Source organism: Oreochromis niloticus, linkage group LG5, assembly GCF_001858045.2.
Source record: "Oreochromis niloticus isolate F11D_XX linkage group LG5, O_niloticus_UMD_NMBU, whole genome shotgun sequence".
NCBI classification, from domain to species: Eukaryota; Metazoa; Chordata; class Actinopteri; order Cichliformes; family Cichlidae; genus Oreochromis; species Oreochromis niloticus.
In genome coordinates this window covers 28,916,865-28,929,824 of record NC_031970.2, presented here as the reverse complement: position 1 = coordinate 28,929,824, position 12,960 = coordinate 28,916,865, and the positions used below count along the sequence as shown (strand labels likewise).

General features: G+C 38.2%; 2 protein-coding genes across 3 annotated transcripts; both read left to right on the top strand.

The window, feature by feature from the left end:
- The first annotated feature begins 392 nt into the window (after positions 1-392).
- On the top strand, positions 393-8,122 carry slc2a9l1 (solute carrier family 2 member 9, like 1). 2 transcript variants are annotated; one of them, XM_003442762.4, is made up of 12 exons: positions 393-505; positions 1,323-1,418; positions 1,507-1,667; positions 1,743-1,867; positions 1,950-2,079; positions 2,201-2,349; positions 2,552-2,739; positions 3,064-3,174; positions 3,312-3,413; positions 6,603-6,678; positions 6,816-6,943; positions 7,043-8,122. In XM_003442762.4, exons 1-12 carry the CDS (start codon positions 452-454, stop codon positions 7,226-7,228), a joined length of 1,506 nt encoding a protein of 501 aa, XP_003442810.2. In that variant the 5' UTR covers positions 393-451; the 3' UTR covers positions 7,229-8,122. The 2 variants fall into 2 exon arrangements, with proteins under 2 accessions (XP_003442810.2, XP_025763393.1); XM_025907608.1 differs by lacking the exon at positions 393-505 and adding an exon at positions 862-1,013.
- Positions 8,123-8,800: 678 nt separating this feature from the next.
- psmd6 (proteasome 26S subunit, non-ATPase 6) lies at positions 8,801-12,828 on the top strand. Its single transcript, XM_003442684.5, has 8 exons — positions 8,801-9,079; positions 9,713-9,918; positions 10,319-10,464; positions 10,558-10,777; positions 10,864-10,972; positions 11,125-11,293; positions 12,448-12,525; positions 12,607-12,828. The coding sequence occupies exons 1-8, from the start codon at positions 8,935-8,937 to the stop codon at positions 12,701-12,703; spliced, it is 1,170 nt and encodes a 389-aa protein (XP_003442732.1). The 5' UTR covers positions 8,801-8,934; the 3' UTR covers positions 12,704-12,828.
- The last annotated feature ends 132 nt before the right edge of the window (positions 12,829-12,960 follow it).

Sequence of the window (12,960 nt, the reverse complement as noted above, 5' to 3'; positions counted from 1 at the left end):
TTGCTTTTGTTTATTGAGTGTATTCCTTGTTCAAATGTTCATAGACAGCCACAGTTCTCGGTCTAAGTCTAAACTCTGCTGGTCTGATAATAATAGAGTTTATCCTTCCACGTGATTTAAATAAGAAGAACAAGAAGAAACAGGAACAGAGAGAAAAACATAAATCAAGCTACTGGCAATAGGAAGAATCACTTATCAAAACATATGCAGCTGTGTTGTGCACGAAATGTACTGATAATGTCCTTATTTGACATTATGGTTAAATCTATACATTAGCTCGCATGTGACTGTGAATTCATTCAGTTTAGATTGTTTTCAGTGTGAAATAGCTGCAAGTTAGAAATGATCCAGTGATTGTCAGGGTGGTGTGATGACACCAAGTTACTTTATTTCTGAAAAGTTAATAATAAGCAGGGTGAAACACTGAACCGAGTCCCCACTGTTAGGACATATGTGCTGTAAAGGTCCGTGTATCAAGAGAATGGAAACTTTGCTTCAGCAGCTGGTAAGCTTTTTCCTTTATTTACAGCATAAAAGTTAATACATGTATCGTAAATATGTACATGTGGATTTTAAATATATTATATATATATAAATATATATATATATTTTATGTTTCTGTTGAAATGTTTCGTGACAAATCTGTCACATGGCACATGTCTAATTTCATGTGTAATGCTGATAATTTTCTTTTTACATTTTATTTATTTATTTTTTACAAAATCAGAGTGGTTTATTTTTAGTTCCTGAACTCAGAGGGGTTATCTAAACCACAGTTTCAGCTGAGTCACACCACTCTCTCAGTTATTAAACTATTTCGCTGGTGCAACTAACATGACACTGAGCACAGTCACTGCTGAGCTGAAATGTTACAAAAAATTTGAGATTTGAGAGTGTGAAGATTCTTTCTTACAATCAAAGCCGATCTCAGACTGTAGAACAGGAACAACTTTAATTGGAGTAGTTCAAGAACTTTTGACTCCGAATTTACACGATTACAATCCATGACTGAGGTATGATCACGAAAAGATTCAAAATAAGTTGATTATTATTGTTTTTCAGTGAATTTGCAGACACAGCTACATCTAGAAATCAAACAGTTACAATTTAGGAATCAGACAGGGTAAACTTAAGTCTAAAAAATCAGTAAATCCGTTTTTAAAGTCTAGATTTTCTCACTCATTTAAGCATGTTTGAAATCTATCTTAATACTCGTTCTCCAAAAGTTTGACAGCGACTTTAAAAATATAAACAGCGCCTTTATAGGTGACAGTAAACACCTTTATAAAACTGATTCGTCTGATTTCTGTCCTTTACTTCAGACCCATGGCAACGCTCTATTCCTCATCCTTGTTTTGGGATTAGGAGGAAGCTTTCAGGCCGGCTTCCATATCACTGGACTGAGTTCTCCTTCGCCGGTGAGACACGTCGCCTTCATCATTTCTTATCCATTCTGTCTCGATTATCTGGATCACGTTTATTAACAGTTCAAATCTGTCTCCACAGTACATACAGCGCTTCATCAACAGCAGCTGGCATGACAGATACGAAGAGCCTCCACAGCCGCAGACGGTCACAATGATCTGGTCTCTTATTGTCTCCATGTTTGCTGTCGGTGGACTCTTAGGTGCCGTCAGTGTCAAATTTATCTCAGGCTTGCTGGGAAGGTGAGTATGAAGACAGATGTTGTACCAAGCCGTATAGCCTAATGAGACCTGAAGTGATGAGTTTTCCTTCTTTAGAAAAAAGGCAGTGATCTGCAACAGCTTTATCACTGTTCTTGCAGCAGGATTCATGCTGGCAAGTAAAAATGTCAACTCTTTCGAAATGATCATTGTGGCGAGATTTCTGTTTGGTTACTCAGCAGGTAAGTTGCCATATTCTACAGACTCCTCATTTATCTGTTTTCACCACCTCTACTCATCATGCTTGCCTTTTGTGACCTGCAGGCTTGGGAATGAACACTCACCTAATATATCTTGGGGAGATTTCACCCAGAAAGACAAGAGGGATAGTGACTCTGACCTCAGCCACTTTTACATCACTCGGGAAAGTGTCTGGACAGATGTTTGGGTTAACGTAAGCACCTGAAGTTGATATGAAAAAGTAAAATGGGCTTTAACCCATTGTCAAAAGGTACAGCAGCATATTATGACAATAGATTACAAATTAAACACAACATTTCATTTTGATTTTTCAGCGAGATCCTTGGCCGCGAGGACACGTGGAACATTCTCCTTTGTGTCCCTGCACTTTTCTCCTTTGTTCAGATTGTGGTGTTGCCTTTTTTTCCTGAGACGCCAAGATATTTACTCATAGAGAAAGGTGATGATAAGGCATGCAAAAAAGGTTAGTAGCTTTGCTCAGTTTATGTATCAAACATGACTCCAGATGTTTATGAAAATGTGTTCTACATACACATACTAGTTAAAGATGAATGATAGTCTTGCGAAATTAGAAGTGAATCAGTCCCTCTGTGTTTTGTATTGGAGCAAAGTTGCACATTTTTCAGTTCTTATCCACGCCGTGATTTGGGATTTTCTGGTTTCAGCTCTCCAGAGTCTGTGGGGCCAAGGTGACTACCAACAAGAAATGGATGAGATGTTGACTGAGCAGGCAGCCATTGAAGCAGCCCCACCAGTGAGCCTTCTGCAGCTGCTGAGAGACAGGACTGTCCGATGGCAGCTTATCACCATCTCCACCATCTACTGTTGCAACCAGCTGTCGGGCATGTCTACAGTATGGACAATACCATATAGTATTAGTATAATACTATATGATACAATATGACATAACATATATATAATATATGATTGAGGACTGCTAAATTGCAATATGATACAACATTACAACAATTTAGTGACTTTTGGAGGTTCACACACATAAAACATACATACATGATATATCTGTATATCTACAGATCAATATATCTATTGATATCTTTATATATGAGACTTCATTGTTCCTTCCATATCAAGTTTCTATCGACAGAATAGACTAATATATAAATCAGATTTCATGCTGATTAAGTTTATAGCCTTATAGTGCCTCTCTTCTTCCCAGGTTAGTACCTTTTCTTATGACATCTTCCTGGAGGCAGGCATACCAAAGAAGAAGATCCGCTATATCACTCTCGGTCTTGGAGTGGCTGAAATTCTCACCTCTCTCACCTGTGTAAGATAACCCTCAGTCTGTGCCTGAGCTCATCTGTGTAAATGAGCATTTTAAGTGTATACACCTTTCATTTCCACTATTAGAGACAATCTCCTTATGACAAGTCTGTCATTATTTTCTCCCTTTCTCAATTTCAGGGTCTTCTCATTGAGCTCACAGGGAGAAGACCATTGCTTTTCGGCGGTTATGGTGTCATGTCTGCTTGCTGGATTTTTGTCACTGTCACACTCAACCTGAAGGTAAACCATTACCAGTGGTGGGCAACATAATATTAATAAAAGTAATAGCAATGTAAATGAAACAAAACAAAAACAGTTGATTTGTTAAAGACAACAAATATCAGGTATGTGAAGGCAGACGGCATGGTGTGAGGAGTTTGAGGACCCAAGTGCAGGCAAACGAGCAGTTATTGACAGCTGAACAAAAACTACAAACAGGTGGAACAGAGAAAACTGACCAAAACCTAAACTGGGGAAAACTATACATAAACATATAACCTGAGGGCGGAGACCAGAAGCCAGAAAAGAGAGACCAGAAAACACGGGGAAAGCTGACGGAAGAAACGCAGTGGCAACATGGAAGAAAACAAGCAGACGGACCAACAAGGGACAGAGGGAAGCACACACAATAAATACACACAAGGTAACGACGGAAATGCAAACAGGATGTTCCTTGAGTTGACTGTTGTTGTAATTTGGCGCAATATAAATAAAATTGAATTGAATTAAATTGAATAGGAGGGAGACACAGCTGAACCTAATTAGAAGTGATGAGACAGGGAGGAAGCAAAACAGAATACACTGACATAGGACACTGACTTTCAAAGTAAAAGAGGAAATACATGAACACAGAAGCAAGGATAACAAAGAAGACAGAGAACACAGTGACCTGAAACGTTGGCACAGGAAGGCACAGAGTGGACATAACAGGGAACACAGGGGAGGCACATAAACAAAACCTAAAGACTGGAAATCAAAGAGGTGCTAAATAATAACTAAGGAACAAGAAATACAAAAGACAAAATCATGAAAACCCCACAAAATCCCAGAATATTGAATAAACAAACCTAAACATGGAGTGACCCGACTCCGGACCATGACAACAAGAGTCTTAAAAGGATGGATGGATGCATTATGAGTGGCCTTTACAAGAAGTAAAACTCCACTAACCAGTGTTTTCTATTTTAGTGGTATATCATGGAAATGTTAAAGTAAAATAACCCAGAATAACACCGTTTCTACTCGTCAAGATCAAGGATCAAGGAAGCTTTTATTTTCATTTGCAACACGTTTACATGAGGTGGAATGAAATTACGTACACACGGTCCTGGTTATCCATAGAAGCGAAAAGAAAAAACAGAATAACGAAGAAACTAAAAAAAACACAAATAACAAATAGCAAGTAATAAATACATTATAAGTAGAGTGCAACAACCTGAGTACCCGTATGGAGTATAAATATAGAAATATAGGTATAAATATTTTAGCAGCAAGAGGGCATGATGACCAGCATAAATAAAGTGACGGTGTCAGTAAAGTATCAGTAGTATTACAGTTCTTGTCCATTTATGCATTGAGAAGTCTCACAGCTGCTGGAATGAAGCTGTTTCTCTGTCTAGTAGTTTTGCATTTAACCTCCTAAGACCCGAACTCTTTCATGGCATGCATTTTTAATTTTTCTTTGCTATTTGGGTTGATTGGTATGGGGCGCCATTTGTAAAGTGAAACATGCTGAAATTAATGGCAACATTTTTTCACATTTAGCTCAAAACCTTACAAAAAATGTTTTTTCAGTGATTTTTTTTACAACATTTAGTAAAATATTTGTAACTTTTCATTTTTAAAACAAAATTTAAATCTAAATGTTAAATATTAAATCTAAATATTAAATTTAAATCTAAATGTTAAATGTTAAATCTATATATTATATTTAAATTTAAATGTTAAATGTTAAATCTAAATGTTAAATCTAAATCTAAATGTTAAATGTTAAATCAATATGTTATATTTAAATTTAAATGTTAAATGTTAAATCTAAATGTTACAGGAAACTAAGTATTTAGCTAACATGCAAATTTATTGTACGGATCAACGGAAACACCAAAATAAAAGCTTTACGAAAACCTCCGGTGCAAAAGTGTGCCGGTAGTGGTAGGATTGTGTCTGCTGATGCCTGATGGTCACTTCTCAATGCCACAAGCGGCTTGACTTCTTGCCTACCAGCACGTCCAGCGATTTAGCTGAAAACATCGGAAGATCCATTTTGTCAGCCATCCAAAGGTTCAGCAGTAGTGGACTCTCAGCAGCTGCAGTCTCCACTTCACAATCGCTGCCGCTCATGTCCATAGCTGGACATGCTTGTAAGCAAAGAGTGAAGCATCTCCGGAGGTTTTCATAAAGTTTCGTAAAGTTTGTAAAGGTATTTCCGTTGATCCGTACAATAAATTTGCATGTTAGCTAAATATTTAGTTTCCTGTAACATTTAGATTTAACATTTAACATTTAGATTTAAATATAATATTTAGATTTAACATTTAGATTTAGATTTAAATATAATATTTAGATTTAACATTTAACATTTAGATTTAAATATAATATTTAGATTTAACATTTAACATTTAGATTTAGATTTAAATTTAATATTTAGAATTAATATTTGACATTTAGATTTAAATATAATATTTAGATTTAATATTTAACATTTAGATTTAACATTTAAAATTGTGTTTTAAAAATGAAAAGTTACAAATATTTTAATAAATGTTGTAAAAAATGACTCGAAAAAACATGTTTTTGTAAGGTTTTGAGCTAAATGTGGAAAAATGTTGCCGTTAATTTCAGCATTTTTCACTTTACAAATGGCACCCCATAGATTGGGACCTGATGAATGTAAAAACAAAGAATTACCAGATTTTTTTTAACCTAATTTTTGTTTCTGAGAAAAATGAGATCAACATATGAGGACATTCGTTTTAAATTTTGATACAACAGTGGCAGTATAATGTCCTTGTAAGTGGATATCAGACCCTTGTAGAGAAAAATTAGGTATTTTGGTCTAGATATCCCAAAATGTGATGTCCACACATGTGGACGCCAGGTCCTAGGAGGTTAATGCTCCTCAGCCTCCTGCCTGAGGGGAGCGGGACTAAGAGTGTGTGTGCTTGATGAGTGGGGTCCTTCATGATACAGGTAGCCCTCTTCCTGCATCTGGAGGTGTATATGTCTGTGATGTTTGGGACAACAACTGTCTGTGCAGCCTTCACTGGAAAGTACACTGGAAACAATATTGCCAATATGACTGAAGATGACCTGTTTCATAAAGGGCAAAATTTGTATAAGCTATCAAGGCTGTGATGATAAAAGACAGAAATATAGAAATAAATCTGATACAAAATCAAATATATGCATTTAAAACTGTCTTTCACACAGGATTCCAGCTACTGGGTTCCATACATTACTGTGAGTTTGATGGTCGTCTTCATCATGTTCTTTTGTGGAGGACCTGGTAAGGGTAAAGCACTTATATATATGTAGCTTAACATTTTTAGTATCCAGTACATCACACCTGTAGCGGTTATGGAAAACGTGTATATATGCAAAGATAACAAGGTCAATTCCCTGTTCTTTCTCTGATTCTCACAGGAGGAGCCACACCAACGCTCAACAGTGAGCTCTTCATTCAGTCTAATCGAATGGCATCGCTCGTCCTCACAGGGCTGCAGCGGTGGTTTATGTTTGCAGTGATGGGCCTGGTCTTTCCATTCCTCATTGTACGTACGACCAAACTGAAAATAAGCAGCGCATTACACTATAACACCCACAGGGATCTGCATGTTATGTTGAAATCATGAATGTCGTTTCTTTCCCAGGATGCTCTCAGCTCGTACTTATTTTTGCTGTTTGCCTGTGTCTGCATGCTGGGTAGTCTTTATACCTTCTTCCTTTTGCCTGAGACTAAAGGCAAGACCCTGCTGGAGATCTCAGAGGAGTTTAAAGCCATCACTGTCTGTGGGAAATCCTTTGCAGAGGAAACGAGAACAGAGACCAGGTTGTGATGAGGACCACGTATAGCTACAGCAAAAATGAGGAAAGAGGAAAAAAACTATTTTTCTTTCAGGACAAGATTGAATGACTGTGAAAAAACATGCTTTGCAAATAAATGACTCACAATGACATTAAACAATGTTACAATTCCCACAATTTGGAATCTTTATCACTTCAGTTTTTGCTTTTTAGTTGCTTCTGCTATTTTCTGTTTGTCCATAAATGGTGACTGTTGTGCAATCAGATCCTGTACGAAGTTTTTTCTTGGCCCACGTTTCTTTACAACTAACAACAACTAACCTGCATAATGGGCTTCCATTACAATTCTAAGATGCAGTATTAAGTAATCATCGGGTAATGGCATAATATCATTATGCAATTTTCCATATGCCCAAACACCAACATAAATACATATCCTAGTAATAAAAACATGCATTTTATGCTCTTAAATGCCACTAGTTTAGCCAGCAGCAAAGTTGGAGAAAAGGAGCGCTTCAGAGAAAATGTCGTAGTGAAAGGAAGGCTCACTTTATGATGTTTCACTAAACCCCAAAGGTGCTCTGTTGGCCTGATCTGGTTACTGTGTCACGTTCAGTTTGAGATGATTCTGGAAACAGCCATCAGAAGATGGGTACACTGTGGTCATAAAGGGATGGACATGGTCAGTACCATTTTGTAGGTAGGTTGTGGCATTTAAACAATGCTCTTTTGTTACTAAGGGGTCCTGCCCATGTCCAAATGCACATTTTTATGATGTTTACACCAGATTTTGACCCTACTATCTGATTGTTGAAGCAGAAATCAAGACCAGGTGATTTCCTGTTCTAAGTTGACGGGAGTGGCACCCTCGTCTTTAAACTTCAGTATGTGTAGTGTGCATGCTGTTAAGCTCTTCCACATACCTAGGTTGAAATGAGTAGTTATTTGAGATGCGGTTGCTTGTTTATCAGCTTGAACAAGTCTGGCCATTCTCCTCTGATATCTGGCATGAACAAGACCAAAGTCACTTAAATCACCTTTCTTCCATCTTGAGCTGTTGCTGATTAGATATTTGCATTAACAAGTAATATAACTTGACAACACACCCCTTCATGTTTACACTGTATCCCTTCCTGTTAGTGGAAACTACACATGCTGATAAAAAGAGTAGTGAGAGCAGCGGAGAGGATCGTGGGTGTTTCTTTTCCCTCCCTCCAGGACATCTATTGCACCCGCTTTAGACTTTTATTTTATTTTTAGCTTTTTATCTTTATGTTGTTTTAGTGTACACTGAGGGCCGTGGGAGCATTGCAATTTAAAATTCCTGTGTATGATCTGTACACATGTTTTTTTTAAATAAAGCTGACTTTGACTTTAACTTGACTTGGATTTTATTTACAGTAAGAGCAAAACAGTGAATACGGTGATGAAAATTGTCAGTACTTTCAAGAATGGTGTATATAGCTTTAATATTTAGATATATTATTACCGAATGGCACAATAACAGTGGCGTTGTTCACACTAATCTCCACCAGAGGGCAGCACTTCTCTAAGTCTCTTGTTAGCTTTCAGTCTGTCACCGCTCTTTTCTCCCCTTGCTGACAGCCGCTGCGGCGGAAACAGCAGAGTCCAGTGTTTTCCGTAGTCATCGTTCACTAGCGGAAAGGCGAGTAGTAGGCTTTGTCTACTCAAAGAAAGGCTTGAGTTTGTTCATTTGTTTATATAATTTAGCCTGAAAATGCCGTTAGAGAATCTAGAGGAAGAGGGTCTTCCCAAGAACCCCGACCTGAGGATAGCACAGCTGAAGTTCCTGCTCACAATGGACGGTCACCGACAGGATGCTAAAGTGAAGACGGAGCTCATGGACGCTATCAAAGCTAACAGTGAGTTAGCATTTCATCCAGTAAAAGCTGTTTCATTGGAAACACAAGTCACACAGTGCACGATTTTGTTTCTTCATCAACACACTGGGCGCATAAATGCTCCATAGATGCGACTAATGTATAAAATAATAACTTATAAATGACGGGCAGCGCAGGAAAGTTAGCATGCTAGCTAACGATAACAGAAGACGTCAACTGGGGAACTCTCACTGTGTAGTGTATTTTGCATAACATCACCAAGTTAGAGAGTTTACATTCACTCTGCAGTATTTTGAGACTTTACATCTCCCTTAAGCTAAGGTGACAACCTTTGCGATATCATGTTAAAATCATGTGCTGGTTCGTTAATATGAGACGTAAAAGGTGTACGCTACGTGTTAAGACTCAAGAAGTTCATTGTCATTTCGTATGGTGTTACCCAGCCTGAAACGAAATACTGTTTCTGACCTTCCGCTACAGTGCAATAATCAATACAGTTTAAAAAGAATAAATACAGTTTTAAAAGAATACGTTTTAAAAAGTGCAGCAAAAAAAGCCATAAATACCTTAAAATCTAAGTTCTAAAACAAAGTCCAGTCACATAAGTTAGCGATGTTTAACGTTTTACACCAACGTGCTTTCTCTGTGTTTCAGATATGGCGCCGTATTACGAGAGTCTGTGCAAGGAGCTGAAGTGGCAACTGGATAGTGACCTGCTGAGTAAAATGAAAAAGGCCAACGAGGAGGAGCTGAAGCGCCTGGATGATGTGCTGGAGGATGCAGAGAAGAACCTGGGAGAGAGTGAGATCCGAGACGTGATGATGGCCAAGGCAGAGTATCTCATCAGAATTGGTGACAAGGTATGTTTTCAGAGCAGTCAGTTTCCAGGTAGGAAAATTAACACTGTTAATGCCTGTGCATGTTGGAATATCTTTTTAGTTTTGACATTCTACAACACATATCTGCTTCTAAGTGTTTTGTGTGAAACATATTGAATAAAGGTTAGTTTTCAGAATTTCTCCAACAATAGCTGCTCCTTGGAGTTCCCAAATATCACGGCAAAGGAGTTGACATTTCCCTTTGATGTCAACACTAAGTTTACAGCAGTTAAATTGCTGGAAATGACAGTTTTTAATTTTGTTTTCCCTTTATTCTCTTAGAACTGTTTGCATGAATGTTATCACAGTTGCCCACTTCAAAGTTATATGCACAAAAAGTAACAGATTGGCTATTGCCTGATCTTGTCTGATGTCACCACAGGAGGGCGCCCTAACTGCATTCAGGAAGACCTATGACAAAACTGTGGCTCTAGGTCACAGACTAGACATTGTCTTCTACCTCCTGAGGATTGGGCTCTTTTATATGGATAGTGATCTCATCACACGCAACTCGGAGAAAGCCAAGAGGTAAAGGCTCTTAAAGCTTTGTTCTGAAACAAATCTGTCAGCGCTTTTTTCCTATTTAATTCTCATCTGTCTGTGCGTCTCTGTTCACCACAGCCTTATCGAGGAGGGGGGAGACTGGGACAGGAGAAATCGTCTGAAGGTTTACCAGGGCCTGTACTGTGTGGCCATCAGGGATTTCAAGCAAGCTGCTGAGCTCTTCCTCGACACGGTCTCCACCTTCACTTCCTACGAACTCATGGACTACAAGACCTTTGTTACCTACACCGTTTATGTTTGCATGATTGCTCTCAAGAGGCCTGACCTCCGTGAAAAGGTAGGAGAGAGACTCGTGCCTGCTCACAAGATGTGTAACTTGGCAACATGTCTGCTGGTAAATGTACTAAATATGTTTCTCTGTAGGTTATAAAGGGAGCAGAGATCTTGGAGGTGCTCCACAGTCTGCCCTCTGTTCGCCAGTACCTTTTCTCACTCTATGAGTGCCGTTACTCAGTCTTCTTCCAGTCCCTGGGTGAGGTTATTTTTGTTGTTGTTGTGTGTGTGTGTTCTCAAGAAAAACTTCTGAATGCAAAGGGACTGTACTTACAGCCATTATCTATGCTTGTGTTGGTGCTTTGCCATATTCTGAAACGTAAATATTAAATGTGAAACTTTGTGCCACAGCCACGGTGGAGCAGGAGATGAAGAAGGACTGGCTCTTTGCCCCACACTACCGCTACTACGTGAGGGAGATGAGGATTCAGGCCTACAGCCAGCTGCTAGAGTCCTACCGATCTCTTACCTTGGGATACATGGCTGAGGCATTTGGTGTCAGCACAGAGTTCATTGACCAGTGAGTTTGTTTGTTTGTTTTTAAACACCTGTGCATACACTATGTAACTCTGCAAGATTTGGAAAATATTGAGTGCCAGTGCAGCCAAGAAGGCAACACTGAAAAACCTAGCTGTGGGTCTTTGAGTGTGCAAGCTTATTTTTCTTGGTATGTCTTGATTGTTTTATTTTGAACATGTAAATATAAATTAAGCACAAATTACACTGTAAACAGAAAACAAAGTACATATCACATAATATACATGCTTGAAAAGATGTATGAGGTTTAGTGTCTTGGAATAACTTGTGCTATAAATTGTTACATTCAAACTGGACCATCTCTCTAGAACAGTTATCAGGATGGTACATTGAGTGACAACCTATACAGACAAAGCTGGAAACTTACTAAATCAGAATGACTTCTGCTCAGAAATATAATTAGGAGTCTATAGGCCCATGGTCATCATGTAAAACTGGGTGTTATCAGCACAACTGTGGGAGTTAATGCTATGTTTCCTGATGAGATTTCGTAGGGATAGTATTTGAAGATTTTAAAAAAAGAAGGGATCTAAAATTAAACCTTGAGGGACACCCCAGTTAATTCTATAGCTGTTGCATGATTGATCCTCCATATGAAGAATTCTTAATTAACAACATGAATGAAACCATTTTAAATCTAAACTGAAACGGCCAATAAAACTGAAGTCTGTTTAAAAGGGTGGGAGTAGTTCACTGACTCAAAAGTTGCCCTTAAATCAGGCAGCACTAAAATTGAAGACCTATAACTGAGAACAATTGTCTGAAATTTTACTGGTGGCTTGTTCTAAATCGTTCAAAGTTATCTTTTCAGAAGGGGTTTTACCAAAGCAGTCTGAGAATTGCATCACAGTGAACCAGTAAAATTAGCCAAGCATTCATTTCAGTTTTGGAGAACTATTTAGTTGGGGGGGCGATTCTTGCTCCTAATGCCTGTTACATATGATGAAGCTACAGGACAGCAGTTGGTTCTTGTAGTATTTCTTGGACATTTGTGTCACCATTAAGTTCCTAAATAATTCACAGAAAAAATTTGGCAAAATAAAATAGTCCAAATTCCCTGTTCAGATTTTAGGGACTGCTGGTGTTGGGTTTTTTTGGTCCTGGCTAACGCTACATATGCCTCTCTCCTTCCCACAGGGAACTGTCCCGATTCATAGCTGCTGGCCGCCTCCACTGTAAAATTGACAAAGTTAATGAAATTGTGGAAACTAACAGGTAATGAAACTATCCTTGAAACCACAATACTTCCCAAGTAATTCCCAGAGCACTAAAATTTTGTCCTGTTCTTGCGTGCAGACCGGATAGCAAAAACTGGCAGTACCAGGAGACCATCAAGAAGGGCGACTTGCTTCTCAACCGAGTCCAGAAGCTGTCAAGAGTTATTAACATGTAACCATGGAGGCCGCCATCTTCATTAAAGCAAGGGGCTTGTATTATTCTTTTTTGGCATACTGAGACCTTTTGTTTGTCAAAGTGACTCTTCTGTTGTGTACATAATAAAACTTGTTTAACTGTTGACATTGCATCACCTGTTTGTTTTTTTTTAAAAAAGAGGCAGACACATAGTTTCTTATAAATAGCAGTATAAATTATTTTATTTACAGAAACTTGTTACAAAACAAATATACTATACAATCTTTACTTTAAATA